The sequence below is a fragment of the Centruroides vittatus genome, unplaced genomic scaffold, assembly GCF_030686945.1.
Source record: "Centruroides vittatus isolate TY-2023 unplaced genomic scaffold, ASM3068694v2 contig_1213, whole genome shotgun sequence".
In the NCBI taxonomy this organism is placed as follows: Eukaryota; Metazoa; Arthropoda; class Arachnida; order Scorpiones; family Buthidae; genus Centruroides; species Centruroides vittatus.
Genome location: NW_027120776.1, coordinates 2,371,949 through 2,385,012, shown reverse-complemented (window position 1 = coordinate 2,385,012; position 13,064 = coordinate 2,371,949). Strand labels below are relative to the sequence as shown.

Below are 13,064 nucleotides of genomic sequence, written 5' to 3'. Positions count from 1 at the left end.
ACGATTTTGGTCCAAAGTACATCAAATTCAGTTTGTCCAATAAAGCATATTTTGTATGCATTTTTAGACAAATATCATTATAAATTGAACATATTCAAAAATATATGCTTGATTTATAATGGTAATGTGTAGTTAACACTTGAGGATGATTTTTATCTTTCACAAACATTTTCAACCTATTCTAAAGTTTTTCTCAGCAAATAAGGCGGAAAATAATTTAATAAAAAAAAAGTCTTAACATTTTTCACAAAATGAAATAAAATCCAGATGTTTAATACTAAATGTTTTTGTTTTTTAATGATTTTAACAAATACTACTATTAAATTTGAAAATACATAATTATATATATTTACAGCCAAAAAAGAAATATGACAAACAACCTCCATTTATTGATGTTACCGGAAATGAATTGCATCCGTATCAATTGGAAGGTGTTAACTGGTTAAGATTTTCTTGGGCAAATACCACTGATACCATTTTGGCAGATGAAATGGGACTTGGTAAAACCATCCAGACTATTGTCTTCCTTTATTCATTGTACAAAGAGGTAAGTTGCTTTAGAATTTATCTTACATTATATAAGAAATTTAACTTCATAATATAGAAATATTTAATAAATAAAACTTGAACTCGAGTCAGGATAAAAGCTTAATAATATTTTAGGTATATGTTTACACGTATAGTATTGTTTATTTAGCCAAGTGATCGATTTTATATGTAAAAATTTTAATATGAAGTATGCCAATTAATGATTGCCGGATTAAATTGGGCTACTTTACCGCTATGACTTTTAATTAAATTCTAAATAAACTTCTAATAGGGTAAAGTAGCATTATTAGAAGTGGTAATTGTTTGTCATATTACTAAAAAAAATATTGTGCTTTGGGATGTTACATCAAATATTATTATTAAAATATTAAAAATACTTATTAATATATTTTTATATGTAAGATACATATTATATGGAAAGTGAAAATATATCAGGTGATGAAAAAAGTTTATGCAGTTTTTCACTGTTGTTATTGTAATGAAAATTACTTCGACAAAGTTGCAGGTATGTTCATATGTCAATACACAGTCAATAGCATAGCATATGCTGAATAAGGTGACATCAAGAATGTGTGAAAGGTTGTTCTTGAAATAGTGAAGAGTGAAGTAAAGATGGTTGTTCTAACTACGGTTACTTGAAAATGCTTACTCTTAGTTTAAACTCAGTACTAATGCAATGCAAGTAACCCGTGAGATATGTAGAGCATTTGGAGAGAACACAGTGAATTCTTGGCCCAAAAAATGGTTCAGAAAATTTGCTTTGGGTGATGAGTTTCTTAAAGATTCTCCTCATGAGAGAAAACCAAGACTCATTGATGAGGATGAACTGAAGAAAAGCCATATAGAGTTGGGTTCAAGACAAACATGTCAGGAACTTGCAAAAAGGTTCATTGTGAGTGATGAAACCATTTATTTCTATTTGCATTAACTAGGAAGAGCCTGGAAGCTGAGCAAATATATGAATGGCACAATTAGCACATGAATGAAGTGCCATTGATAAGCCCCATTGGTTTATGATCTGTTTGTTGCTGCTTTCACAACACAATGAGCCATCCATTTTTGGAATGTTTGTTGATGTGTGATGAAAAATGGGTTATATATGACAACACCAAATGTTCTTGTCATTGGTTATCGTCATCTAACGAATCTCTGCCGCATACATCAAAATCTAACATTCATAAAAAAACTTTCCAGTTGTAGTCCAACAGACACAACAATCATTCATTATGAGCTTCTCCCCCTTAGCCAAACAATCACTGCAGATGCATAATTGACACAACTGCAACGGGTTCAAGATGCAATGCTGCAAAAACAACCTATATTTGTTAATTGGAAAGACGTTATTCTTTCAGGACAGTGCACAACCTCACACAGCATGAGTGACGAGTTGAAGGATTTCTTTGTTTCTAAAGATTGGAATGTTTTCAGAGTGGTTTTTACAAACTTGTATCTCGTTTGGAAAAGATTGTAAATTGTGACGGTTCTTACTTTATTGAACAAAATATTTTAAATTTTTACATAGGTTTTAATTTTAACCTCAAAAACTGCTTGAATTGTTTTGGTCACCTAATAAAATTATGAATAACAAAATAATAATAATTTATTGATTATTCAAGGAAAGAAATTGGTTGCATTGTTTCATAATAAAGATGAGTTAATATGCTAATATGCTCATTGTTTGAAAGTTTTTGTTTTTTAAATTAATTTAAAAGAAAAAACAGATGTGATATTATAGTTGAATTTGAACAGGATTCAGGCCAAGACCAAAGTTGTAAAAGCTAAAAAATGAGATAATAGATACACATGTATTTTATGTGCATGCACATGTGGTATTCAGAATTAAATTTAATGTTTAATACAACTTTCATTAAATAACACTACAAGTATTCACAGAAGATTGCATTTGAAAAAGAAACTTCTGTAACTACCTAATTCTCCCAACTTTCAGAATACTTACTAAAAAAGTCTCACAGCCTATGCTGCTGTACCTCTTAGAGTGCAATCATTATAATGTTTTACTACGTCTGCTGATTAGAATATCATAGTTCTTCAGTAGAGCTTTTATTCTAGTGAAGATGTGACAATCTGCAGGAACAAGGTTTGGAGAGTAAGAAGGCTATGGATTTAATAACATGTATCTAGCGTTTGATATTTACCATACAAGAAAACATAATGTGCTAGGAGATTGTTGTAATGGAGAATCTAGCTTTCCAGTTGCTACAGAGAGGTCATTTTCTTTTTTATTGCATTATAGGCAATTGAAAATGCCAATATGGGGCTCCTTATTAAGATATACTGTTAGGGACACACTCATAATGCACTAAGTCTTTTACATGAAAATGAACCATAAGCATTACCTTCCCATCAGTTGAGTCACTGCCACCTTTAAACTGATTATGCCATATGAATTCTTGTATATATGACATGGTATCTTGCCTTACCATGATGTTTCTTTAAGTAAATTAAATGTTTTGGTAAAATTTTTATCTAAATTTGATACTGAATTTGTGTGTGTATGTGTACAAATACAGAGTATTTAATAAATTATATTGATTTTTGAATCCATTGCCGTTGCAGGATATATTCATTTGATTTTAATAAAATAATGTTTTCTTATGTCATATAGATTGAATTTATATGAAATTTCATATCGACGAACTAGAGTGCAATTGCCAGCTATTTTATGTGATAATGATCAACCGAGCAACCCTTAGGGTGCGACTATGCAGGCGCGAATTTAGAGCGAGCGATTTAGTTTTTGCAAAGGAAAACCATGCACAAGCGAGAAATAATGCTGGCGAGAGTGAATTTCTGGTTCTCGCACATATCCGACAGGTTTTGATATTTATTGCATCTCGCTTCTTCTCGCCACATATTCTCGCTCGCTCGCGTCTGCATAGTTGCACCCTTAGTTTCCATTTGGTTGGTTGTTTGTGTACAGTAACTACATCAGTTTATAGTTTGTTGTAATTGTAGCTGGAATTAATAAATATCACAGATCCATTATTTTCCAACTGTTGGTTTCCAGAGATGACAAATTATATATTAGGTAATAATAATAATAATAATAATAATAATAATAATAATGCAGCATACAAAAGCGACTTATAAGAAAAACTCTGGATAAACAAATAGAAATATATGTATAGATCAGGTTTATTTTTAATATCAGAATGTTTGAATTTTGTAAATGTAAATTTTAATTTTCTTGTGATTATAATAAATGTTTTAACTAAAATAAACTTTTTAAATTTTTTAAAATTAGGGTCATTGCCGTGGCCCGTTTCTTGTCAGTGCACCATTATCCACAATTATCAATTGGGAAAGAGAATTTGAAGCTTGGGCTCCTGACTTTTATATTGTAACTTATGTAGGAGATAAAGATAGTAGAGCAGTTATTAGAGAACATGAATTATCATTTGAAGAAGGTGCAGTAAGAAGTGGAAATAAAGCTTCAAAAATAAGGGTAAATTTCTGTTTATCATTTGTTTCTAAAAATAATTTTAATTAAAAATATTTAGAATATATTTTAATTTCAAAGAATGTAAAATATTCTGAAATGTAATAGTAATTTACTTTATATAATAATGATTACAAACATGTAATTAAAGAACTAATTATTATATATTTTTTAAATTTTTGAGCAGTAACACAATATTGCTTGCTGTCTTTTCAGATTGTAATCTCAATTTTTGCTATCCTGTTATCTTGTTAAGTCTTACTGATACAAAGATGCAATTTACTTCAGATAAATGATTTCTAATTTTCAAGCATGATATTTTTAATTAATGCATATATCATTATATATTATGATATACAGTCAGCACAGAGTTTGTACACAGTTTTGTTGTATATAATTACATAATTAATATATATTCAGTACTCTAAAGGGACTAGAGTTAGTGCTGAACTTAGAGTATCCATTTTTGTATCCAGAAGTAAATGTTTTTATTTTAACATTCCAACATTTAACAAAGATATACAGTAGAATTGTAATTTTAAAATAATACAATCATATAATATAAAAGGACACTTATTAGTCTTATTGCATGATGTAAGAAAATTAACTTGCCATATATGTTTGTGCAAGATTTAAAAAACTTTGTATGAAGTGAAATTCCAGCAATGAAAAAAGTCGGTGAATGGCACTAGTATAAGTATAAATGTAAATAATACACAAGTAACTAAGTTGAATTTTTTTTCATACGGTAAACATAAGTCTAACATTTTATTTAACTTTATCATATGTTATTTAATTCTTCACATTTAACAAACCAAAATATTAGTGTAATGTTTAATTGGTTTTAATATTCTTATTTTCAACTCTTCTGATTTAAATAGAAGTGGACATAATTGTATAAATTGTGAGAGGGAAATTTAAATTAATACAAATGTCTGAAAAGTTATGTAGGATGTGTAGGAAAACATCCTGGAGGGAGGGGGTTAAGTGCCCTCTCATGGTCGCTCCAGTGCTGCCAGCTAAAAATGCATACCAACTAAAATAATATTGGAGTAGCCCAAGATGTAGCCAAATGTTGCAGTGCCACAGCAGTAGCGGAAATTTAAATTTGCCAGCTGAAAAGCTTTCGGTTGATCGGTTTTCGGATAACGACACTCTGCTGTATTTCTAACTCGACTTGCCTACAAACGCAACGCTGCTAGCGAACACCATTCCAAATGACAGTGTTGTTCTATCATAGTTTAGGCTGAGAGTGGAACTTGGGGGATTCCCCAATAGCGCACAAATTTATGAATATTAGGCTCGTATTAAAATATTTATATTGTTTTTATTATTTATATTGCAATTTATTTAAGTAAAAATTATTTTATACATTTTTTTTATTTCTATTATTTCTAAACATGAATCCATAGTAAATTTATAAAATATTTGAAAAAAAAATTGATCTGGCTTCAATTTGTCAGTGGACCCCCGCGCGCCAAATATTTTTCACGACCCCCACTTTGAGAATCACTGCCTTAGAGCAGATTTTAAACAAGTTTTTGTTTAAAAATGTTAATTTAAATGATTTCATATTTAAATTTAAACTTTAGTTGATGCATTTAATATTGTGAGAAGCGTTTTTTTTTAATTCCACAGTACAATATTTTCTTTTTAACTCAAGGACACTAACAACACGTTTGTGGATCTTTGGGGGTCTGTAGACCACAGGCTGAGAAATGCTGTTATCCAGATTATTTCTGGTACCTGGGTACAAAAATTTCTACAGTGTTCAGCACTAACTAGGAGCAACAGGATAGCTTTAAATTATTTCGAATTGAAACAAAATCTGTTAGACAATCAAGTTATGCTTTTCAATTTTAGGTGAATGTTTGTTAGATATAAAATACTACAGATATATTTATTTCAACAATGTCATTATTACAGAATTAATTGAAGGCACATCATTTACTTACCTTATTGGTCATTATAACAAGTTTTTAAAATTTGTTTTGCACATAAACAGACCGATTATTACACTTGTATTTAATTTCATATGAACAATATATCTGTCTTTGAATTAAAAATGACCTAAATAATATAGCCAGAATACTTAACTGCAATTAGTCTGCTATAATAAAAAAAAAATATATAATGATATATAACATAATTACTTTAATGTAGTGTAAAATAAAAATTTATATAAGATATGTATATACAATTTCACTTATTTGATATTTACAGAAAGACTGTCCTGTAAAATTCCATGTTTTATTGACATCATATGAATTAGTATGTATAGATGCTGCAACATTAGGTTCTGTGGAATGGCAAGTTTTAGTAGTTGATGAAGCCCATAGATTAAAAAACAATCAATCCAAGGTAAGATATTTTTGTTTATTTTCTTTCTAATTTCTTTCTGTTTCTTATATATGCTCATACAAAAGATTAAGTGATTTTTGAGAGAAATTATATCAAAAAATTCTACATTATTCAACACTTTAAATTTTCAGTTTTAAAAATTAGAAGCAAGAATGATTTTTTATTAAATTACGATAAAATGATCACATTATATGGAAATTAGAATAATTTTGATTAGTAAAATTGTTCTGATTATATAATAGTAATTCATATTTTTTAAAAAATTGTACACCATTTTAATGTTGAATTATTAATATAAATGGCTGTATTTTTTTAAATATAATGTGCTTATATTTAAAATATTTTACAGATTTTCTTATATAAATTATATTTGTAAAATAAAAGTTGCAAATATTTTATATTAGTGAAAATGTGTTAAGGAATGTGTAATGTAGTTTTATATTAATAATGTACAGGGTGTATATAAAGTTCATGTATTTTAAGCAGTCTGCATCAAAAACTGCATAACACAATTGCATAAAATTTTAGTATGACTTAATGAGGGAAGGAAATTTATGGCAAAAAAGAAATTAGTTTCATAAATCTCTACCAGGGACATTTTGTGGTGTGTAAGGCATCAGCTAAGGAAATTTTATGTAACATGTCATTACTCTTATTATGTAGCATTATTTAAACAATCTCTACTCACCCGCCTTTTGTTGATAGTTCTCTTAAATTAAAATTAGTCCTCGTGGTAAAATCAGTTTGAGCTCCAGATTTCAGTACCTGTTTTAATACCGTGCTACCAACATTTCAACATTTTGGATCAGTAGTGTTTCAATATAAATCTGACTAATGAATTAAATTTCTTTTTGTTTTTGTTAATTTAGAAAAACCAAAATGTAATATTAAATGTTTAATATTTACAGTTCTTTCGGATACTTAATTCGTATAAAATAAATTATAAGCTTTTATTAACTGGAACACCTCTTCAAAATAATCTTGAAGAATTGTTTCACTTATTGAACTTTCTAAATTCGGGCAGATTCAAGTAAGTTATCAAATATTCAATTTCTCGAGAATCTTATCTTTTTTTATTTTTTTTTTTATGTAATCTTAATTATTTGTGTGTGTTTTCTTTTCCCGCAGTGATCTCCAGGGCTTCTTAAATGAATTTGCAGATTTAACAAAAGAAGAACAAGTAAAAAAATTACACGATTTGCTGGGACCACATTTATTGCGTCGTTTAAAAGCGGATGTTCTAAAGGTACGTTTGCTATAGTGTTAAAACTGAAGATTTAAATTTGTATTAGTGAAATTGCACCTATTTTTATCAAATGTTCAGTTTAAACTAAAATGTTTCTCTTTTATACTAAAATCTTACTTCAGAAATATTTTTAATCTTATGATTTTGCTTAATAGTACAGCTGAAGTATTTGATACACTCAAACCTGTTTTTGTGCAATTTTTTTTGTGCGGTATACCAATTTGATTGAAATTCATATATCGCACAAATAAAAAATTACACAAAAAAAAAGACCGCACAAAAACAGGTTTGAGTGTAGTTGCACATATATTTATGAAGTAACTTGAAAAGTTTAATGTGAGGAAGCAAAGTTGAAAAATTGCTGAATTATAAATATCTTTAAAAAACCAACACTTGATCTTTTTTGCACTTCGTTCCAAGATTAAGTAGTGATTTTAATGAACTAAGTATTGAAACAATTTTGATAAAAGAATATACAGAATGCAGATTTTTAAGAAAAGTTGTGGCTTATTTGAATTTTTAATAAAAATGAAACAGGAATGAATAGAAATTATATTTGAAAAAGAAGATACTACGTCAATAATGATCATCAACGGAACAATTGAAAACAAAAATAAATGGTACTTCTGAATTTTTGGAAATGGACTATGAAAACTTTGTGAACAGTTGATTTAATTAGTGTAATCAGATCTATTGAGAAAATTTCTCATATATAATATTTTACAATATATATAATAATATTTTATAATATATATATATACAATTTCACTATCATATTTTTTATCTGACTCAGATATATAATTAAAAAAGTTCGCAATTTTTCTGCATCAAAATATTGCAGCTATATGCTGTATTAAATAAAATATTTGACACTTTCTTGAATTATTACTTGTTAACTATAATTTATATAATTTAATTTACATAATTTTTTTACTTTATGTAAATCTTTGTTAGTTGTAATTACAGAATCTTGTATTATTTGAATTCACTCAAATTAATTTCTTCCCTTAATTCTAATTAATTTATTTTTAGTGATATTAAGTACATAATTTTCTGTTGGGGTGGTTAAGAAATCTATAGTTGTGATGGAAAACCCAAATTTATTAGATATTAAAAATATATATTTCATAATATATTTTAAAAACTTGACTTTATAAACTTAGTTAATATTAATAGATAAGAATAACAAAACAAGCTTAGAAAATACAGAAAATGCTAATGCCTCTCATCATTAAAGTTAATATCATTTAGAATTTTAATTGTAGTAGTATAAATACTGTTATATGAGTGAATCACAAAGTTAAGTGCTTGTATGTACTGTACATATAATGCTTAAACTCATTTTTAAGTTAAAACTCATTTGTGAAAGTAAGTTTTTAATGTGTGTTGTTACTTATCTCATTATAAAATTTGTTAACTTTCAGAATATTCCTGCAAAAAGTGAATTTATTGTCAGAGTCGATTTAACTCCCCTTCAAAAGTAAGTCTTATTTCTTTTAAGCTTTTCCTTTTGAAAATATGGTGCAATGAAGAAATTAATGTAAATTAGATTAAGCTACTAGTTTTGTCACTTATTTTATATTAATGTACAGTAAGACCCCACCTAATGCAGGGGATGCATTTCTAGAAAACAAAGTGCTAAATGAAACAGTGTTAAATGAGGTCATTTTAACATAAAGTAAATAGGGATAGGGGAACACGTGATAAAAAATAAACAAATTTTACTTTAATTTTAAGTTTTTATATTAATTTGTATAATAATATATGCTTAATAACACACAAACATATGCAAACAGAAATGTAAAGTTCATTTTTTGTGAAGAAGTTCCTGACTTTTCTGAAATTCTTGTTTTTTTTTTTTTTTTTTTTTTTTTTTTGCAATAAAGTCATGAATTTTTGTTTGTCACTTTTTTCATTCCTTAAGCAAATGTTGGTAGCAGAAGATCACATCCAAAAGCTTGCCTCATTTTGTTTTTGCACTTCTTTCAAAATCTGGATCATTTGCTACAATTTGATCAATGATTTCATTTATCGTTATCAAACTTTTACTAAGGAAATCTGTAGAGAGAGCTTTTGGGTTCTTTGTTTTCAGAATCTCTATTTTCCAGTTTTACATGAATTCCTTGTTCTGCCAGTTCTTGAAGGTAATTGTTGGCAAGACACTCACCAGAAACCGGCGGTAACTTCTCGATATCATGCTTGTCTACCCACCTAGTCCTGCTGTATCGATAGGTTGACCAAATTGTCAACCTAAACGATACAGTGATAGGCTCTTCTTGTTGAGAATACTTGGATACCCTCAGCCATAACTTCTTACACACTTCGTCGTTCATGCATTTATCAGTTAATTCTTGCCAAGCAAAGCCGATATTGCCTATGGTATCCATGATGTTATATTTTTTCCAAAATTGCACCAAACATAGATTTAAAGAACGTGCACCTTTTTGCGAATTTTTTTCTGACTGGTTTGTGTTCATAAATAATCGTATTATATACAAGTCAATGAAATGCCATGATAATTTAAATCAGCATAAATTTTGACCTTTTTTTAAGGCTTTGAGCAGACTGTGTAATATCGAATCAGCATAAAGCGAGGCAGTGTTAAGTGGGGTCTTACTGTGTTAATACAAACATTATGTACATTATAATTTATATTTTTCCATTCATTTTTATGATTAAAAATAGTCATCTGTGTACTGGTTTGTATAGCCATAATTATAAAAATTGACATTTGTGAATTTTTTTCCTTTAACATTTAACTGAAAATGATTATTATGTTATAATTCTCTTATTACACAATATAAGCTGATTGGGAAAACAATTGTTTAATTAACAATTCTTCTGGAAAGAATATTTAGAGTTATTGGAAGGGAATCTGCTAAAAAGGTCAAAACTGTGGAATGAAAGTAATTTTATTCTACTTACAAAAATATCCTTAGATTCAAATATCAAAATCATTTAAAATTCAAACAAAGCATTATCATGTTAATATTTAGATTATATATTTTCACAATACATTAGAGTTTACTTTTTAAGTTGTTCAAGAATAAAAACAGATTAGCATTGTTCAAGCAATAACATAAATAATTTTTAATAAAATAATTATACTGCAACTGAAAAGTAGAAAACTGGAGATTTAAAATTCTTCAAAATTTTCTTTGGGAGATTTTGATTCCAACTGTAGAATTCAAACTAATATTCTCTAATCAATATTTAATGTAGTCAAATTACTTGAAAATTTTTGGCAATATATTATATTTAATACCATTTAAAATAGCTGATAGATAGAATTGAAAAGTTTTTTATGGAACATATTGTGTAAAGAGAACAAGTAAATTTGTAAAAGCATCACCAGATAAGTTATTTTTCTGTTATATAATTATCTCAGGGACATGCATTAAATCATACGTGTCATAATCTGATTTCAAATATTACAAATATGTTTAAATTAGTCAACTTTAAATAATTCAAAATAAATAGATTCTATCTTAGTTATACAGAAAACAAAATTTAAAATCTTTGTTAGTTATAAAACTTTGTCTTATTTTGAATTTAGATGTGATTTCAGTACCATAAGAACTTTAGATTATTGACTAGATAATCACAATGTTTTTCCAATATTAAAATAAGACAGACAAATGAATTTGCGAAAACTTTAAAAATACTTTAGTTTTTCTGTATTTTGTATGCTCGTTCTTTGCCTAATATTACTATTTGTATATTATTCTTTGAATCTTTCAATATACTGTAAAATTTACAAAAATAGTGTCAAAAATTTATTTCCTCCTTTTTTATAAATAAAAATGCCGAATACTTACTTTATTTACAGGAAATATTATAAATTTATTCTGACAAGAAATTTTGAAGCATTAAATGCTAAGGGTGGAGGACATCAAGTTTCTTTGTTAAATATAATGATGGATTTAAAGAAATGTTGCAATCATCCCTATTTATTTCCTGGAGCTGCACAGGTAAGAGATTTTATTTTTCATTTTATGAGAGTTCATCAATAATTATAATCTGTAGCTTAAGTTATTCTGACTTGAATAACTTATATTTCTTAGTTATTTGGATGTTGAATTTTATATTTTAAAACAGTCAAATAAAATTTTAAACAATACGTTTAGCTGATCTACGTTATAAGAATGTGCGCTTTAAATCTTATAATCATTGGAATACAATACGTTTAGTTATTTGAACATTTTCAAAACAAATTAAAATTGTGAATGTTTTTAAATTTTTTTTTTTTTGAATAGATAGATAGATTTAGATGATAAAATAGCTTAATATGGCTTGAGAAAATAAATTGTAGTAACAACCAATGATTTTTAATGTAAAATTGGCTTATTTAAAGAATTTGTGCATGTCACATCAAAAATTTACTGACGAATTAACAAGTAAACAATTGTATCAGCATTTGCTTCTTTCATTATTAAAAAACTTTCTAATACTTTCAATATTGTATTGATGATGTTTTCAGGGTAGCTCTATCACATGCCAAATACACATTGAATGGCTTATTTATATTTGAAACATTGTTTTTTAATATAAATGGTTTGTTGTTGTAATATAAAAGAATAATTCTGCCTTTACATTATTATATAAATTGATACATGTATTTCAGACAGTGTTTAGACTTTTGAGAACTTTGATATTGTCAGAAATGTGCCGAAGTAAATAAATATTGAATGCTTTAATTCCTAATTTTTTAAAACATTTTCAGATTTATACTTTTGAATATTTTGTTAATACATATAAAGTGGGAATATTATATAGTTACACAAGTATATAATAATAATTATCATATCAAAAACAATCTGAAACTTAAAGATTAAAAAAACATCTATATAATATGCATTAAAAAATATTTTATAAAACTTTACTTTCGTTGGTACTGTAGAATTTACTCGGCATAATCACTTTGGAACTTGTCTATTTCTTTAATAATACCTTTATAAAAATTTTTTTTGATTTATAGGAAGCTCCGAAGTTACCAAACGGAGCGTATGAAGGGAGTGCACTAACTAAAGCATGCGGGAAACTATTACTCCTACAAAGTATGCTAAGGAAGTTACACTCGGGTGGTCATAGAGTTCTTATCTTTTCGCAGGTAAGTTATGGGAATAAATTATTTGCATTCCGTTTTGTCAAATTAAGTATTAATTTTTATTCTAATTATTTTGAAATTTTTGCATGATACGTAATTGGCAAAATATTATAAATATATTCCATATACAGTATATCATATCCATGGTTAGCCAAGATACAGTTTGAAATAATTCAGCATTGAAATTTGATTATGATAAAAAGGAGATATTACAACTTATAATATTTGTTACTTCATATTTAAGAATAAAATATAAATTTTAGATTTAATTTGGGTAACTAATGAGGTTTTGATCTACTGTGTCAATGCTGCTATTTTTTTTAATTGTAAATGATCATACA

General features: G+C 27.3%; 1 protein-coding gene across 1 annotated transcript in view; it reads left to right on the top strand.

Moving 5' to 3' along the window:
• Positions 1-13,064, top strand: part of LOC136986456 (chromodomain-helicase-DNA-binding protein 4-like) — a 212,115-nt gene that overhangs the window by 109,927 nt on the left and 89,124 nt on the right. The window contains 8 exon segments of the mRNA XM_067283983.1: positions 356-547; positions 3,815-4,015; positions 6,233-6,370; positions 7,279-7,400; positions 7,499-7,616; positions 9,041-9,096; positions 11,446-11,587; positions 12,595-12,726. Coding sequence (XP_067140084.1) covers positions 356-547; positions 3,815-4,015; positions 6,233-6,370; positions 7,279-7,400; positions 7,499-7,616; positions 9,041-9,096; positions 11,446-11,587; positions 12,595-12,726 — 1,101 coding nt within the window.